The sequence below is a fragment of the Nannobrachium achirus genome (assembly GCF_963921795.1).
Source record: "Nannobrachium achirus genome assembly, chromosome: 5".
NCBI classification, from domain to species: domain Eukaryota; kingdom Metazoa; phylum Chordata; class Actinopteri; order Myctophiformes; family Myctophidae; genus Nannobrachium; species Nannobrachium achirus.
In genome coordinates this window covers 21,512,899-21,532,898 of record NC_137814.1, presented here as the reverse complement: position 1 = coordinate 21,532,898, position 20,000 = coordinate 21,512,899, and the positions used below count along the sequence as shown (strand labels likewise).

The window sequence follows — 20,000 nt, the reverse complement described above, 5'->3', positions numbered from 1 at the left end:
TTGCTTCTGGGGGGTCCCTGGAACTAAATGTTTTGAGATGTGGATCCGTGGCCAAATACCGGTACATATACTTTTGGGGGTCCTTGACATGAAAAAGTTTCAGCACCACTGACATAGAAACATATGTTTTCGAGAAAAAAAACGTAGAAGGATTTGAAATATTCAAAGACAGATTTTCACGATTTTTCAAAAACAGCAGATTTAGCTCGCAGTGCGGCACTCGGTGCTGCGCTGTGAGCTTGTATATCTGCTATTTTTCAATAGTTAAAGCACAAAACAACGCATTCCCAGTATAAATGGGTTAAACCCCCTCCCCTAAAGAAGAACATTCATGGGGGGGGGAAGTGAATCCTTGTACCCAGGGCCCAAAATTTGGCGCGACACCCCTGGATCAGGAACCCGGAGGAATCGGATAACACATTGACCAACAAGAATCGGTTCCATCACATTTGGAAACGTTTCTGGAACCGGTTTCATCACACTGTCAGAGCTATGGCATGAGGACTTCACGTCTGCTATACAATTACAATAACCGGTGGTCCTCAAACTTTTTAATTCCAAGGACCACCATACGGGTCCATTTGGTTCCATTTGTGCACTCTCAGAGTTACATCCTGTTAGAGACCCATTTGTTAGAGATCCATTTGAAACCCCCCAAAGGAATCGTTAAAAGGTCAAGTCTCCAATTCCCCCACACCGCTGAAAGAGTTCCACCCTACTAGCCTCGCAGCAGCCAGACTCTCCCAGGGGAGAGTCTGGGAGTTCTCCATAGACAACGCATTACGCGATGACGTAGTTACTCACTTTGACTGACAGGTCCAGTCTGTAGTCATCAGCGCATCAAAACATCGTCGGGAGAACATCAAATACGTCTTTTCCAGACAGAAATTCCAAAGGTGCAAACTGTTGTTCGTTTTTAAGTTATGTGATGCCGTTGATTTCAGTTAAAACATGTTTGTTTACAAAATGCGAGAGCTGTAGCAGCCGCTCGACCAATCAGGAGCGGTGTGAGGCGGGTTCGCTCGAAATGCAGCCTTTTGATTGGAACTTGAAACCCAAGTTCTAATAAAGAGGCTTGATGGGAGGGACACCAGACCGAGAAAGGAAGCACATTGGTGATGACGTAGCTCGGGATGGCTTGCGAGGCTACCACCCTACAGCCTCACTTCCCGGTTCAGTAACTGCAAACTGTGAACGAACAACATCATCTGAACAGGATGGTGAAGACAACAAGATCAGTGGAGCCTAGGATTGGGATCATTTAGGATTTTAGCGGTCCGATTCCTTAACGGTTCCCTTTTTATGCCTTTAGTCTGGGAGTTAATAACGCATCGTATGGTGTCTTTCCCGAACTAGTCCGGGCCTTATACTGTATTTACAGTAACAATATTAACTCATTTAGTGCCAATTTCTCCATTCGCGGCCACTCTCTTATTTTGAAGGCCGGAAGTAGATCGAGCTCACAATTCCCACTTGACGATGGTCAAGATTCACCTGTGACTAGTTCCGGTCCAGAACGTAAACAAAGATCTAAGATGGATGCCTTCATGCTTGTGCTATTTAAGCGAGAATCCAATGCCATCCTTGGCATCAAAAGTCTTTTATGGAGAAAATGGACTGTAAAGATGAGAGGACCATTGTTTTCTTTGGGACACGGCACTTTTGCGTGCACGTGGACATGTGATGGAAACGAATCGCGGACTTCACCAGTGCCACAGTGATAGACGGACCGAAGGTGAGCCAACGCCAGCTTTACTGTATACAGTATATAGTGCACGTATACGCGCGATCAGCACTCCGGACCGTAATTTAATAAGCACTAAATTAGTTAAATATATAGCATTTAAATGGTCAGAATTGGTCTTAAAGGAGTAATTCACCCCCAAAATGACTTTTTTTCTATTGATTACTCATGCCATGGAGACTTGAATTCAATGATATTTTTTTGTATTTGTCGCATTCCTAAGACCTAGGAAATGTACCCCCATTGATTCCGGATGGGGACCCAAATGTATGGCCCTGGTCTGGATGGGGACCCAAATGCATGGCACTGGATAGGGAAACCATCTGGGTAAATGTACTATAATCACATTTCTGTCTTAGGAATGCGACAGAAACCAAAAAATATATTGAACTCAAGTATCCATGGCGTGAGTAATCAATAGAAAAAAAAGTCATTTTGGGGGTGAACTACTCCTTTAAATTGGTGGTAAGTTGGTCTTAAATCTGTCAGTACAGTCATGTAGCAGGGTGGACAACAGGGGGCTCAAGACTCAGCTCTTGGTGAGCCTGTGCTCACCAAGATGGATTTTGATGTGTGGCTGCCAACCGTGCATGACTGTCTGCTGCCTCTGCGTCAGGAAGACATGCATCCAGCTGCAGGCGCCAGTGTCAACGTCCAGCAGTCTCAGCTTCTCCACCAGCTGTTGTGGTACAGAGTATGGTATAAAAGGCTGAGCTGAAATCCATTAAATTGATCCATCTTCCGTGCACTTGGTTGGTAGAGCAGTGGTTCTCAACCTTTTCAGGCCGTGACCCCCCAAAATAATCATAATTTAACTGGGGACCCCCCACCCTGACAAGCACTATAGCGTTGAGGCATTACTATTTTCAAAATTTCTGCCTCTAATATTTGACAATTTGGCCAAAGTTTAATTTGTAATTTTAGATGTATTAATAAGTCCTTATATTGTCACTTGTGCAGTAACCCTGTATACGCTTTATGTTGGTTTGTTTACTGTTGAGTGAGAAAACAATGTTTCACATTAAGTTAATCATCTGGGGACCCCCCAAAATAATTTGGGGACCCCCCTGGGGGTCCCAACCGACAAGTTGAGAACCACTGCTATAGAGGACCTAGATTTGCAGTCAGGCCTTGGTGTGCTGCATTGACAAAGTGCTCAAAGACTTCATGAATATGGGTGGAAGCATGTAGTAGTCGGTTATTGTGTGAAAACCTTGCCCCGAGCGCTGTGTGTCTCTATTGTCAGTGAAGTGGCTGTTGAGCTTCTGTCCATAGAGCCTCTGCTTAATTGTTTGCTTTCCTACTCTTTGCGCGAAGAGACTGGGGTGAGATCGCTTTTGTTAGACACTGAGGTTGAGGGAATGAAATCTGACAACTGGCTCTTGTGTTGAGGTAATTCAAGGTTAGCTACTGCTGTTCATTGCTCTCAATGTTCTCTGTATGTATTTTGAATAGGGTAGTGTAGTGTAGTGTAGTGAGTCCACTTTTGTCTTTACATGAATACTACCAATCGCATTACAGAAAGTTTCCATAAGACAGTATATTGTTGCTGTCATGCAGAAACATTGTACTGTAGTTCCATACATCATCTTTTCATGTTTTGTCATAAATGAATGCTTATTTATTACGATTTTATACTTTGTCGTATGACAGTACTGATTAATTTACACTCCATACGCGTCACATTGTGATGCAGCTTGTAGATTTGGTATTTTCAGCACCGTACAGCGATGTATGATATAAATCAGGTAACATATGACATAAGAGCAAAAGGGCCACTGTGTCAAGGTAAATTGTGGCACGTTTTGGGGTGACGGAGAAAATATCAGGGTTCCCACACATCTCTACCAATTAATTTCCAAAACTTTTCCAAGACTTTTCCAGAATATTTAACCCGATTTCCAGGACTATATAACAATAATTCCGCTCAATAACGAGTCGCTTACTCCTATGCGCAAATAATCATATGGGGACCCCGGCACCCTGACGAGCACTAAGAGTAGAGGATTTTGGATAACACGGTTTTATTGTGAAAATAGCCGATCTACATTTTCACAATTTCTGCCTCTAATATGAGACAATTTGGCCAATGTTTAATATGTCATTTCAGAGGTATTAACAAAATCAATAACCAACGACAATGCATAGCTATTTTTTCCAGGACCTTCCAGGACCCTTGATCAATTCCAAAACTTTTCCAGTACTGGAAAAATATTTTTCTAATTTCAAAATATTTCCAGGAATTTCATGACCGTGGGAACCCTGAAATATAGATGCATAGGATTTGCAGGGGGGGCTTTCAACTTTCAAAGCGTGACCTCTCCCTCTCAAGATGTAGTGAAGCCTGACCTCTCTGCGTGGCGATGACGGTGATGTTGTGCCAGTGCTCTCGCTCGCGGTCCAGCTCCATGGCCGTGGTGATAAGGCCGGTGTCTGGTGTGATGCGGAACAGAGCCTCGGGGTCCGACTGGGGGTCGATAGAGAACCTGGGAATGGTAAGGGAAGGGGAAGAAATTAGAGATTAGCACAACAGAAAGGCGGAAAGCAAGTGATAGGCAGAAGGAAGGGGTCAGTACACAGACAAATGTGTCCGTGGCAAGACTTGGTCTTGTCCGTGGCAAATTCTAGATTTTATTTTGTTCACATTATGATTTTCTTATTTTCATCATAAGACCAAGTTACTGAATGTCAAGTCTCCAGGTTTTCCTCTCAATATTTATAACACTTTTAACCCCTGGTTTGGACTGTAGGCTCACTGGTGGGGAAACCTACAAACATGGTTCACCAATGTTGAACCCCAGTATGTCGGAATTGGCGCTGGCACACACGCTTCAGTTCCGCCAGCTCAACGCATCGGGACAGTCTTTCCGTTTTGTCCCATATGATGGGAGTGGGTGGCACTTCCTCCGACCACCGATCGCAACCGTGTGACCGTACCATAGGAGGAATGAGCGGAATTCATTCCTCCTACGGTAGGGACAGAAGGAAGGAAGGAAGGAAGGAAGGAAGGAAGGAAGGAAGGAAGGAAGGAAGGAAGGAAGGAAGGAAGGAAGGAAGGAAACAGAAAGAGATGGGTGGCGTGGGGAGACAGCGTGAGAGAGTGTGTGAGAGAGCAAGATAAGGGACTGCAACACAAATGGCCTGGAAATTTAATATAGGGAGATTATCGCCGTTGATAGGAGCTAGCTTTGAAGTGAGGCTGATTATCGGAATAATCTGTATGAGTGCACTAACTATCATTTCACCCCACACGCACTCCTAGCTTTTCAGCTGGCTCTAATTGGGACACGGTTTACTGGGGCTGCTAATGACAAATCACTTTGCTTTCCTCCCAACACCAAACCATAGCCTCCAGACAAAGCACAAACATCAGAGGCTGAAGGAAAGGAGGGAGGCCTAATGCTCACAACGCTTTGTGAGTTTGTAGATCAGCTATTTTTGGTGCGGGCCAGTAGGTGAGCAAGTAAGTAGGGTCAGGATTAAGTATTTTTTACCTCTGCACACTTTTGGGGATTACTACTTGCATGGGGAAAACTGTCTGAAACTGAGAGGATGCTCTTTGAATTTGACTCTTTGAATTCTGGGCCCCACAATGAAATATCACAGTGGCTTTCGTCTGATAACATCTATACCACTGTGGCCATCCCCTGGAATCTTGCTCAACTATGTTATTGGCACCCCAGTCTGTTTGTTTAGTTTTTTCAGTTAATGCACTAAAATAATTAATCGCAGTTAACATAGTGGTGCGTTAAGGTGTTAACGCATTACCTTTGACAGCCCTAAAACCAAAACAAGAAAAGACAATATCACACAGTACTACTATTGTATACTACTATCTGAGTTAATATCCTGCCATGCTGTATATCTTTTCTCTTCTTTGTTCTACACACACTTGAGTCTCTGATGACTTGATAACTGCACACAGATCTCTCTCTCTTTAGACTCAGGAACACATAATTGCCAAGACATTTGCGTTGGCATGTACCACTGTAGCACACAGTGCCCACGCCATTTTCAAAATGTTTCAAATTGCATGGACTATCTTCCACAAATAGTCAAGGTTTCTTCCCACAGTACCCTAAACCTGCTGTCATCAAGCCACTCTCAATTATGATCTATAGATAGCTCTAATGAACAATAGGCCCATATTAAACCTCCGGATTATAAGTAAAACAATTGAAAAGTCTCTTTTTGAACAACTTCCTGCCACTGAACTGCTTTGAAGTCTTCCAGTCAACGCCACAGCACTTTGACTGATCTTGTTAAGGTCTTCAATGACATCTACTAGAGTTTCAGCCTTAGACCCTGTGCAGACGACAGCGGTCTCTAGAGAAAAAACAGCTACGTTTTGTTGCGTTCTCACTTGTTATTCTGCGTCAACATGGAAACGCACCATCATTGAAAATGATGTAATGCGCATGCCATGTCGCTAGGTGGCGGTGACGCACAGACAGACGACAGCTCTGGAGTGACGCTGTTACACTTCCTTGTTTACATTCACCATGCTAACGTGGCTGCGCGTAGTTTGCAAGTAGTTTGCACGTGAGCCATGACATCACACGTTTTGTTGTTTCCTGCGTTTCTCCTGATTCACATGGTGACGCGAGGGAGAGCATTGTCAAACTTTTCCACCCTAGAACCTGGTCTGACTTTGATGTGTTTTCAACCTCCTGAAAATGCCGTTGTCGTCTGAACGGAAGGCATATCTGACATTTTATTTTGGCGTGTGGCGTGTTGCATTCAACATGGTCAGCATTAACACATTCACCACCGGTGACATACAGTATACAGTATATATTTATTGCGACCATAGGTCGCAGTTAACTATGAAAACCGGCACAACTTGTCCCACCTGACACATCACTGTGTGGCTGGTTCTACAGACAGAGAGTGTCTGTGTGTGTCAATTCAAATCCAACACTTGAGCACCAGTGACGTACTGTATATGCATCAAATGGTCTTTTAAGTTGTTTACGATAGACTGCGTTCTCCCGCAGCCGGAAGTGATGCAGAGAATTCCCATGATGCATCGGGAAAATGAAGTAATTCGGAAATCCCTGTTTCCGCCCGAGCCAATGTTATGAAATTCCGAAAGATTTTGATATCTCTGATTCTACTCCCAGGTTGTGTTTTCATCAAAAAAAAAATCCGGGTGAAAGAAGAAAAGATTGTTGGATGTTACAAACAGCGTGTTTACACATTGTGCGTTCTATGGGTCGTCAAAATAACGTAAAAACAATGAAATGAATAATAAATGATAAATGAATTAATTAATACCTATCACTGAATGTGTTAATAGATGACTGAAAAACTGGGCTACTTTCCGGGGACTATCCTGTTCAACATCTACATGGCTTGGAAAACAATAAAATATGTTACCATTATATTGCAGATGTTTTACATAAATATATGTGGTCCAATATAAGCATTGAGTAACCCAGCAAGCCAAATGACGTCATGATGACGTTATGATAACGTCCTCAGGTGACGTTCAGAACTAGGCCAGATCACAGCCCATATGGGGATGATCTTGACGTCATTACCAGGACATAATGGACTTTTTTGTTTGACAGGATTATTGTAATTGTTTGTAATGTTAGTTGAAATATGAGCATATAAGGTTATATTCTGGGACATATCTGACTAGTTATGATATTTATCTGGGTCCATTGGACACTCTCTGATTAATCCAGGAATTCCGTTTTTGTGGGCAGGATTTAAGTTGGTTGAAATCAGGTGATATTCTAGGCCAGATGCGACTAGTCATGGTTTTGACTGGATCTGGCCTCAATCGAGACGTCACTGATTGGTCCAGGTCCTGACCGTGCTTGCTGAGAAGTGCATTGAACAAATCAGCAGTTGGATGTGCCAGAATCTAATTTAAATAAACAAAGGCAAAGTAATAGTTTTGGGAGCCAAGGAAGAACGATTAAAAAGTCTGTTCTCAGCTTGAATAGGAAATGTTAAAAACCACAACCCAAGCTATATATCTTGGTGTAATCACAGACTCAGACCTGCATTTCAACAGCCACATTAAGACAATTACAAAGTCAGCCTTCTATCACCTTAAGAATATATCAAAGATTAAAGGACTTGTGTCTCAGCAGGATTTGGGAGAACTTCTCTTCTTTAGAGGTCTCCTGTACTCCCCGGAAACTACAGGTCTACAACTCTCTGTTCTCTTAAATCAAAGCTGAAGACTTTTCTGTTTGCCGCTGCCTTTTAGTGAGGTTTTTAATTCATTTCTTGTGCACTGTAACTGTATTCTCTTATTTGTTTGTTTTATTTTAACATATTTAAATGTTCTAGTCTCAAACTCTAATAACTATATTTAATTGTATTCAATTGGATTTTTATATGTTTGCACTTTGTCTTACTAGTCTTAATGTCATAGTGACACTATGAATTGACTTGCCTATAGAAATAAACTTGTCTTACTGCTGTTGCTGCTACAGTATGACACCAGAATTTCTCTCCGGGGATCAGTAAAGGTTTATGTTATCTTATATAACTTCTCCGCGTCGCACCAGTACCTGATGTTATTGGTCAGCCCGGTGTCGGGGTCGACGGCACCAACTCGGCCCACAGTGCAGGAAGGCGGGCAGTTTTCGGACACGTCCATGTGGTAGCGGGCCCGAGAGAACCGCGGGGGCTCGTCTGCGTCCAGCACTGCCACTCTGATGGAGGCCCTGTCCTTGAAGGGGCCCCGGCGCAGGAAGCGCGGGTCCACGATGGGGTTAAGCACTTCCACAGAGAATGAGTAGGAACTGCGGCTCTCATAGTCCACAGCCTGGGGGAAGGAAGACATTTAGACAGAGTTATGTAGAGAGGTTGCAGAAAGGTTGGAAGGGTCCACTGGAGAATAACGGTGGACTCTAGTACACTGGGCACATACATTTTATGAGTTTGGATGGGGTAGGAAAGACTAATGCCTATTTTATGCTTTGTCACACAATGGTGTCGCAGGCCCAAAAACCTACTCACAATCTCAGGTGTCACCCTTGACACGTAGTGAGCTTTTAGATTGGCTATCTTAAAGTGTCAGCAACGGTTCTAATAAATGTGATATAGACCATTAAACGTGTATACTGACAAAACAAGTAGCTAATGGACTGAAAGGCTCAAGGCTAAAAGCCACAACGTTCTGGAAACAGAAACTGTTCATTTTGAAACACTTTGTAGTTTTTGAGCAGCATGTGTTTGAGCAATAAATTAGAGGTGAGAAGAAACACATCACACAAATAAATGTAATAATTTGCGCTGAACGGTTCTAACAGCTAAAAACGTTGCACTTGTCACTGTTGTAAACACTAGACCCCAGCCATCTGTTTTTGTTCTTTAATTTGGAGCAATTTTAGCTCCCCTGCCATTGACCATTAAGTTACACATCAAATACTGTTTCAAGGAAAACAACACATTTCTAAAACAGGTAGCGTTTCAGCCACAATCACAATTCATTTGATACGCTGCATTACAGTCAATAAACAACATGCAACTGTCTTCCACAACAATTGTCAGAAGAGCTCAAGTAAAGCATATGTGTGGTTAAAGGTTAGCTCTGCAAAAGACTAGACCAGGATTTCTGTACCCCTACGAGGGCTCAACTTCAGTCAAAATAAACTAAACTACTTCGCTACTCACCTAACCAAAGGTAGTTTTGCGTTGTTGAAAGTCTATTCTCCGCGGTGGCCCGGTGGGAAACCTCTCAGCACCCCACCTACTCTGTAAAATACATTATTTCTGTTATGAAATAAAACGCATCCAACTCGACCGCCACTTATTTCCGGGTTATGTCTGCGGTGGCTCGAGGTGGGTGCATTTTTACTTCATGACAAAAATAATGTATTTTACAGAGTGGGTGGGGTGCTGAGACGTTTCCCACCGCGGAGAATAGAATTTCAACAACACAAAACTACTTTTAGTTAGGTGAGTAGCGAAGTGGTTTCGTTTATTTTGACTGAAGTTGAGCCCTCGTAGCCTAGGCGTAGATAAATCCTGGTCTAGTCTTTTAGCCAGCCGCCTGTCAGATCGTCAGTGCAGCTGACACTCTGGACCAGAGCTAGTTAAAGGTGTTAATGTAACTAGCACCTCCAGTAGCTACAGCCACTACAGATGTACTGTAGATACATGGAAAGAGTCACTTTCGGTGTGCTGTCTGCTTCAAAGAAATTATAAATAATAAAGACTTCTCAATGGAATAGTAACCATGGCGGATGTCCTAGTCTGAGTTTTCAGATTAGTTAAAATAACGATTTATTCATTGAAATACATCGAGGATTTTGGCTTCATGCTACGTTCCTTTCTTACAGTAGGCTACAGTATGTGGGCTTGGCACTGCTGAGTTGTTTTGATGTTATAGGGTCTCTTTGACAAGGTAGGGAGAATGGAGAGATACAATTGCTATAGCTGGGTTTGAATGCTAGTAAAACATTCATCCAAGAAACGGTGGTGATTGCTGGGCTAGTCACACTGCATAATTTACACCCCTCCACTCCAACATTGTTGTGTGGTGCAATGTTGGCAACACACGTGTGTGTGTGTGTGTGTGTGTGTGTGTGTGTGTGTGTGTGTGTGTGTGTGTGTGTGTGTGTGTGTGTGTGTGTGTGTTGGTGGGTAGCAGAGCTGGCAGGTTCTATCCTTTGTTCTACTGTTACAAGTCTGTTGGTAGGTGTTGTTTGAGGTCTTGCGCAACACTGTGGGAGTATCTTGGACAGAGGTGCTTTTTGTTTGAGAATATTCAAATTAGTTTGAGGAAGCGTTACGCAAGTGCTTATGAATTTGCATGCTTGGATGCATGACCGGGACATCGACAGCTCATTTACTTAAAAAAACCAATTTCTTCTTGCAAATAAAAATGAACACTAACATTTATCAAGGGATTTACCTCCCTTTAGCATCTAGCGTCCAACTGTGTTTACCACATCACCATGATGACTCATGCTGTATACTGGCTACATAAATAAAGCATGCCTCTTGTTCTGCTATGCTGTGACGCGTCTGGGAAAGGGGGCTTAGAGAAGCCAGCAATTGTTTGTTAGAGACATTATGGAGCCTGTTTGTCGGAGGTGACTCGGTGTGTGATTGCGGCGCACCTCGGCAGCAGGGCGGCTCAGAAGCAATGAAACCTCTGATCAGGTTTGCCGCAGTGATTGCTAGACATACACCTGCTGTTGATTACATTTTTGGAGCACAACATGTTTGGGTCTGGTTCAAAATATCTCTTTGAGGTATTACTATACTGTGTGCCTGCATGCGTGTGGCGTGTGTGTGTGCGTGCGTGTGTTCTCAAAGCGAGTGTATGGACAGGAACCCTCTGTGTCTGACTGGCACACAGCACTGTGTTGGACAGAGGATAAATAGGCTCCCTGCTCTGCAGTCTCCGCTGTCCAAGTCAAAGAGTTGCATACAAAGAGATAGAAAACAGCGGACATTCCCTGCGGATTAGAGTATATTGGAATCCACTCTCCACGTCCCTTTAGATGCTTCTTTCTTTCCATCTCACTTTATTCTCTCATCTGAGTCATCTCTCTTTCGCTCTTCTTTTTTCTTATCAACTATTTTTGATTGTGCTCCCCGATTGAATTCTTATGCCAACACCCAGTCCCTGTCACTGCCAGTGCCAATCCTATACTGTTTGATACACGTTGAGTCACCATCTGCTTCTTTTCACCTGAAAGTATAAGGAGTTTCACTAGGACGGCATACCATGTGTGGGGAACTCTCCAGTGTCAAACTAATTTCGGTGTAAGGGCAGAAGGTGACTTGATGAGGGCCGTGACCAGTTGAGGACACACAGCTGTCACTGGCTTTGTTTTCCAACCTGTTGTCTCAGTGATTGCCATACCTGTAGTATATCACTTTACAAATTATGTTTTATTATTATCATTTCATGACTCCAGTTGAGTCATAGAAGGCTGTATTTTGATTGTCTTAAGTACCAGCCCTTATGCCTTAACTTAAAGGCCTGTCCATACTGTCTCCGACCACCAAACTTTTCGTCAGAGAGTACAGACTTTCTGACATGCAGCTTTACGAACTCTAATTCGGGGTAATGCTTTTCAGAAGATGCGAGTAACGTCATTTTGTAGTTGAACCGGACCGCATTTCCGGTTCCGGACGGATATGGTTTCCGTATCCGGTCGGGACAATGGCACAGCTACCGTTAGCTTCCGTGTAAACAGTAGCAGACGGAGCTCAGCGATGGAAAGGTCTTTTTTCAATCGATTTTTTATTTATTTGAAAGCTGTGATCGGGTCTACACACGCCTGGTACATGATCCGTGCACAGATGGTGCGTGATGTGCACGCACGTCCCCACGTTAAAAGGTAAGGACGGTGCGGCTAACCCCTTCAGTCGATGTTTAACTCATACGGAGCCGATCCCGAGAATACTCGTGAAAAATACTCGAGTATCATGGTGCCGATCCCGAGTATACTCGCGAAAAGTAATATATTACTGTAACGGCGGTTATCCTACCGGGTACATGCGCGGAAGGTCCCGAGACGATCTCCCTCGCCGATTCATCATCATCACGGATCCACGAGCACAAAATAGTAGGGATGGTCCGATCAGGTTTTTTGGAACCGATCACCGAGCACCGATCACAAAAGTTTGATCATCCGATACCGATCAATCACCGATCCGATCAAGTTATTATTTATATTTTCTAAATGTTAATGTTTTAACTTTAATTCATTCATTCACTCATGAATTCATTTATATATTTGCCTTATAGTTATTTACCAGCATTACTATGTATTTATTATCATAGCAGTAACTAATTATTCCTTCTGCACTGTGGAAATCAATACCCCAAAATGGCCTCAAGTGGGCATACTGAACTGCTGGTTGATTGGATGCACCGATCCGATCCGATCGATGAATTTACCTTTTGATCTAAACCACAGATTATCGCCGATCACGCTTTGATCGGCCCGATCCGATCCATTGCCGATTGATCGGTAACATCTCTATAAAATAGTAATCCCATAACATTGAGGCAGATCGGCCATTACACAACACCATGTGGACGAGGACCGCTTCCTGTGAATGACGCGATGACGTCAAACCGGAAGTGTTTACGCTATGGACTTCTGGCCTTCAAAATAAGACAACGGTCGTGGATGCAGCCTGCGGGAGGCACGCTGGACATTTTAATCCGTTAATTTCAGGAGCACGAAATGAGTTAAAAGACAGTAAATGAGTTAAGACAATCAAAATACAGCCCAGTATGTTTTAACTTTTCTGAACCATGTTGGGAGCCGCATTGGGCATCTTTGGGGGCTGCAAGTTTGACACCCCTAACCCTATACCAATTCTACTCACTGGAGTCTCTAGTGCAGCGGGTCAGCGACAGAGATCGCCCCCCACTACCCGGATTCCCATTTGTGAACACGGCCAATTGTGTTCGTTGGGCCGTCCCAGGGAATCTTGAGGCACAGCAAGGAAATCGAAACCCAATCTCCATGGTGGTGTGCAAGTACGGTACTTTACAACTGCACCACCATGGGCTCGTTCTCTCTCTCCTTTCTCACTCTCTCTGGAGGTGTGAACCTTTGTGCCTTTTCACTTATAGGCAGCTAAATCTGTAATTCAAACACGGGTGCGAGATTGATTAAAAATGATGCGTTGAAGAGAGGGCGAATTGAAGGACGCCGACTTTGAAATACAGGCAAGTGGCGGGGAAACATCTTTCTCAGGAGGAGAATAAAAAAAGGAACATATATAAATATATAACAATAAATGGGGAATGTCAGGGAGACGGAGTGGTATAGCGGGCGCGCGGGGTGCAGCGGGGTGGCGGGTGGATGGCAGGGGAGGGACGGAGGGAGGGAGGGGGTACGCGTGTGACGGCGGGAGAAAAGGCTCCTCTAACAGGTTCCCATTAGAAGAGGAGAGGCAGACAATCTGTCTGAGGAGGAGAGGTGTCACTTACACTGTGAGCACACACTCATCACCCGCCCTCCTACCCCCCCTTCACTCCCCCTTCCTCACTCCAACACTCCATCACCTCTCGCCTTCCCATGCCTCGCTCGCTCCGTCGCCCGCCCGCCTCCCGCCCGCCTCCCCCCTCTGTCCTAACACTCCATCACCCCCCCCCCTCCCCCCCCCCCCCCCCAACACCAGGGGCGTCACAAGGGGGTGGGGTGGGGGGGGGGGGGACTGAGTTACTAGGGCCCAAGGTGGAGGGAGCCTTAAATATTTTATACTTTAGCTATTGAAAAATGGCAGATAAACAAGCTTGTAGATCTGCTGTTTTTGAAAAGTCGTGAAAATGTGTGCAAATCTCTGAATATATGTACTTTTTAAGCGAACATTTGTAACTCAAATGTTGCTTCTGGCGGGTCCCTGGAACTAAATATTTTGAGCTGGGGCTCCGTGGCCAAATACATTTTGGGGGTCCTTCACATGAAAATATTTGAGCACCACTGACATAGAAACATAGGTTATTCAGACTCCGCACAAATGTAGCTCGCAGTGAGCTGCGAGCTTGTATATCTGCTATTTTTCAGTTAAAGCACAAAATGTGAGTGAATCCTTGTACACAGGGCCCAGAATTTGGCTTTTCCTTGCGTGCCTGCGCCCCGCCACACCTCCCTCCCTCCCCCCTCCCCCCTCCCGCCCACCCAGAACGCACCACGCTCATCTCTCCACATCACACACTCGCTGGAGGCACTTATCACGCGGCGACCCACCTTTCATTCTCTGCCTGTACCGCCTTTGTGTGTCTCTCTCTCTCTCTCCCTCTCGTTCTTTCTCTCTGCCTCTCTCTTTGTCTCTCTCCGTGTGTGTGTGTGTGTGTGACACACGCACCCATATAAAGCAGGGTGCACCGAGGGGAAAGTGAAAACAGAGACTGAGCAGGTACATTCTTCATCCCTTCACTCTGCGCCTCTGTCCCTCGCTCTCTCTGTCTCTCTGTCTCTCGCTCGCATGCTCACACTCGCACAGAAGTAACCTTGCGCTTCAGTGCTCACACACACACACACACACACACACACACACACACACACACACACACACACACACACACACACACACACACACACACACACACACACACACACACACACACACACACACACACACACACACACACACACACACACACACACGACTTGGCCCTCGTAAGTACGGTAATACAAGTACACAGTACACACGCACGCACGTGCGTGCAAACGCACATCACATGCTTACACACTTTCCTGAAATTTCCCTGTTCCCCTTTAGAACGGTTGCTGAGAATTTAATTACAAACACTGGCATGGTAGGCTGGCAACATAATAAATCATGCCACCTCCTCGTCACGCTTGGTCAAATGACTATAGAGACCTGGCTGTGTGGCAAAATATGTGCACTTCATGTGCGCGCGTGTGTATGTGTGCGCGCACGTGTGTGTGTGTGTGTGTGTGTGTGTGTGTGTGAGAGAGAGAGCGTGCGTGCGTGCATGTGTACACAACACACAAATGCATGGCTAGACATTGAGCAAGGTTTTAAATCATCCGGTCAAGATCCTGGGAAGCCATGACAAGGTGAATCACCATTCTCCCCCTCCAGCATAATTGAAAGCAAATGAGAAGATTATGTGTGTGCGTGCGTGCGTGTGCACACGCGCACCTACGTGTGAGCTTCCGCCTCCTACTGTCCTTGACAACTCTTCATTTAGTACGTTCTAAATGAAGATCATACGTGGGGTTTTATGTGATGATGACAGTCGCCGCTTCTGGACATTTCCTCGGCAACGAGCGTGACTGCAGCGTTAAAGAGAACAAAGACACACTTCTAAATCTCCCACTTGACTTTGTTCCTCCTCTACATCGCGCTTCCTTTTCCTGTCACTCGTCTCTTGCCTGTCCCCGCTCTTTCCTGTGTAAGTCAGATGTGCCCTGTCGTTCTCATTTCACTTTAACTCTGCAAGGCCCACAGTCGCTTTTTGGACACATTTTTATTTTATCAAAAAAAAGAGTTCAAATAATGTGTTTTCCTGTTCTTTTTTTACATTAACATCACCATTGGATCCTATTGTTTAGTATTACAATGCCATTGGCCACGATATTTGCATATAAATACCCCCACAGAGGCTGATATTCACACCCCCCCACAGAAGCTGACATTCCAGAGTCTGAACGAACAACATCTCACTTTTTCACTGAAGCTATTCCTCACAAAAAACATAAGTAAAATGTCTGTAATTTCTTTTTTTGGTGATCATTAGAATGTCTAGAACATGTACATAATTATGTTATTATTGTGAAAAATATCCCCAAAATGTAAATTAGAGCATGATTTATGAATTATGATGTATGGCTATAAAACCTTACAAAAACTTCTTAAAGTGATCCCTGACTAATACGACAAATATGCCTTAATACATTATAATTGTCCTCTATAACTACAATGTAAAATTAAAAACACCTCAATTATTTTATTTATTCTAGAAATAGCTAATCTTTCACTCAATAGGGGAAATGCCCGTCGCAAGTTGATGATGTCATGAATGTCAAGTGTGATCTATCCCTATGGAATTTATGGCATGCATGTGAAAATAAAAACAAACTTAATACTTCCTATGGTTAATATGAGCATCAAATCAATATTTCAAATGTTTTTGTGTTTTGTTTTTTTGCACATGCATGCCATAAAAATGACACATGACATTTATGACATCATGAACTTGCGACAAGCATTTCCCCTACTGAGTGAAAGATTAGCTATTTCTAGAAGAAATAAAATATTTAAGGTGTTTTTAATTTTACATTGTAGTTATAGAGGACAATTATAATGTATTAAGACATATTTGTCGTATTAGTCAGGGATCACTTTAAGAAAAAAAAAAAAAAAAAAAAACATTACATTTTCCTCTGATTAGGACTCCTACAACACCATCTGATAAAAAAAAAAAATGGCCAGTAGAAATTAATTCGGGCCTTGCAGGGTTAATGTGCACAACTCTCTCTCTCTCTCTCTCTCTCTCTCTCTCTCTCTCTCTCTCTCTCTCTCTCTCTCTCTCTCTCTCTCTCTTTCCCTCCCTCTTTCTGTCTCTTTCTATCTCTTTCTCTCTCTCTCTCTCGCCCTCCCTCTCTGAGGAGATTAACGCAATCTCCCGGTGCAAGGGAAAACAAACAGATAATCCCGGGCACAACTGCAGGCGGGTGACCGCGGATTAGCCAGCCATTTTAAGTGAGAGCATATGGAAATTTGAACAGCCAATTGACACAGGCAGCTAGCTACATTAGCTTGTCCCGCAGGTATGGGGAAATGAAAGGTGCACACAAACAAGCAGGTTTATACGGCTCACGGCACCCACACCCTGTCCTCCACACACACAAAAAAAGGAAGAAGTGTGAATTGGGATAGCGCCACAAGTCGTGTTAATGATGTTATTATGCTTAATGTTGTGACGCGGCTTTCTGTTTTGTTAATCAAACACGATTCGATTTAGTAAACACGTGTAAACAAGACTAGTAGGTATGACATCTTGGCATTATGCCAGGGTGAATCTCACCTGTTCCTGAACATTATTTTCTCTCAGTTATTCTTTTCTTTTCTGTTTTTGGAGCTGTGTGGAACACAAGCTCCCTATACGTGGCCGTGTGTGTAGGTATGTTTGTAGGTATGTTTGTGGGTGGGTGGGTCTGTATGTAGCCTGTATGTAGTACCCTGGGTGACCAGAGAGGTGCTGTTGAGTCTAGCCTGCCCTGAGCATCAACTGCAATACACACACACACACACACACACACACACACACACACACACACACACACACACACACACACACACACACACACACACACACACACACACACACACACACACACAGCTCCACTTCGAACAGAGGTTCGATTTTTGTTTTACAACTGCTGTCATTCACCAACATATTCTCACCCCTAAAGCGTCAGACAACTGACGCGCTGTACTGCGTCGGACGAGGGGGCGCTTTGGGTATGCCTACTGTTTCAAGTGTTGGACGCATTGGGTATGGCCAGTGGTCTAAGAAGAAAGAAAAAAAAAGTTGTCCCCGATGCGAGATTCGATACCACTATGAGGGGTTTACCAGCCACCCGACGTTACCGTTCACGCCACTATAAGCGGCAGAGCCGCGCCGTCTCAGGCGCCGATGAGCCCTGGGAGCCGCCGCCGAGGGAGCGGTAGCGACCGAGTCGCCGCGGCGATCGGTGCGAATGGCGCATGAGCCGACTCAGCGGCGTTACCGAATGATGTGCCGTTATGGACAGAATAGTACATTTTGAACAGGGGACTGCTTCCGCGTCCGAATGCGGCTCAAAGAAGGGACTACGTTCCGTTATTATCCACGTTGTCAAAGATAAAAGCACAAAAAGCTCAGTCGGTAGAGCTTGATGACTGCTAAAACTGAGACCCGGGTTCGATTTCCCGTGACTGGAAAATATTCCAGTAAACACGTGTCGGTGCATGCGCACTAAGACTCTCCGTTCGTGTCTGACGGAAGACGCTGTAAGCGTTGCACGGGTGAAGCTGAAAGCGAGTTGGGAACACGTCGGGTGGTTGAAGCAGAGGGGGTGAGAACGGGATGCATTTACACATACAGTTTTGACACCTTATGCAGTAGTTGGATGTGACTGCATAATAAATGCATCCCACATCATGCTGATGAAGAGCTAATCACATCCTTTTCGACTCACTGACAGAGTGGAAACGGATGCACCACTGCCTGCTTTGAAATTCCACACTTCCAGTGGTGTACAGTAACTAAGTACATTTACTACTGTACTTAAAGGGGAAGACCGCCCATTTTCAATATTGAACTATGTCATTAATATACCTTAGAGGAGTTGTGTGGAAATAATAAAAAAGTTCCCCCTCTTCTGTGTTGCCTAGAACGGTTGGATTGATTTTGGGGTTTGTATTGTAAAGTACAATAGTGTGATGTCATCAAGTTGTACTTTACAATACAAACCCCAAAATCAATCCTCCAGTTCTAGGCAACACAGAACACAACTCCTCTAAGGTATATTAATGACATAGTTCAATATTGAAAATGGGTGATCTTCCCCTTTAAGTACACTTTTGAGTTATTTGTACTTTAATTGAGTAATTCCAATTTCCAATACTTTCACTTCTACGTACTCCACTACTGTACATCTCGGATCAAAATATTGTACTTTTACTCCACTGCATTTATTTCAAAACTTTAGTTACTAGTTACATTGTAGGTTTTGATTATCATTACAAAACATACATTAACCACTTCAGCCATATATACATTTTGGCCATTTGAAAATAGCCGATCTACAAGCTCACAATGTGTCGCATCGCGACGCATTGTGAACTTGTAGATCGGCTATTTTCAAAAGATTTTTATATATTTGATAACTTGAAATGGGACATTTTGCACAATAAATACTTATACTTTTGGTACTTTATAGTACATTTTGATACCAATACTTTTGTACTTTTACTCAAGTAAATGTTGAATACCGGACTTCTACATGTAACAGAGTACATCTACATTGCAGTATTGATACCTTTACTTAAGTAAAGAATGTATGTACTTTTTACACCACTGCACACTTCCCCACTGGAGCTGCTACTGAGGAGGAGACACAGAGCCTGTGTATTCAACACAAACTGGGAACTGGGACATCGCCTACATGTGAGTTCCCAGCTCTGACCTTGTGAGCATTCAACATGGACGCCCGGAGAAGACTGTTGTTTGTTCTGATGCCTCGCGAACAACACAAGTACCTTCAGAGCAGGGATTTCAAGTCAGCTACACAGGGGGACAAAATTAAAAAAATGGTACAAGTCAAGGGCCGGACTCGTTCAATATTTAAAAAGTATTGAAATGATTGCACATATTGAACCTGGAACTAACACAGCCGATATTATTGCACTGACATTAATCATTAAATGAATTAAGTAAAACATAATCAGTTGCAATATTTTTCTTATGGTTCTGTCAGTAATTTCAAGTGAAAACATTTTTCAACAGGTGAACAGCATCCTTCAAAAATCTAATATGTCCCTTAATAAATGCAAACATTAAACTGCACGCATTAAAAATGGAAAACACATTATTAAAGCTTGGTTTGCTGCTCTATGATCCTCATCAATCACTGATTTCATATAGTAAAATGAGAAAGTAAATCTAATCCACACAGAAGACACACAGGTTTGCCCGAGGCCAATCACCTCAGGCTCAACGCTCGTGGGCCCTCAATACGCGCCAATGCACTCGCAGTGCATTGTGGGACTTAGTGGGTAGTATTATGGTGGT

At 43.8% G+C, this 20,000-nt stretch overlaps 1 protein-coding gene across 1 annotated transcript in view; it reads right to left on the bottom strand.

Annotated features, from left to right (window-relative positions):
- cdh24b (cadherin 24, type 2b) overlaps window positions 1-20,000 on the bottom strand; it is a gene marked incomplete at both ends in the record, with an annotated part of 166,442 nt that overhangs the window by 45,753 nt on the left and 100,689 nt on the right. The window contains 2 exon segments of the mRNA XM_080725629.1: window positions 4,094-4,230; window positions 8,278-8,534. Of these exon segments, the coding sequence (XP_080581755.1) occupies window positions 4,094-4,230; window positions 8,278-8,534 (394 nt within the window).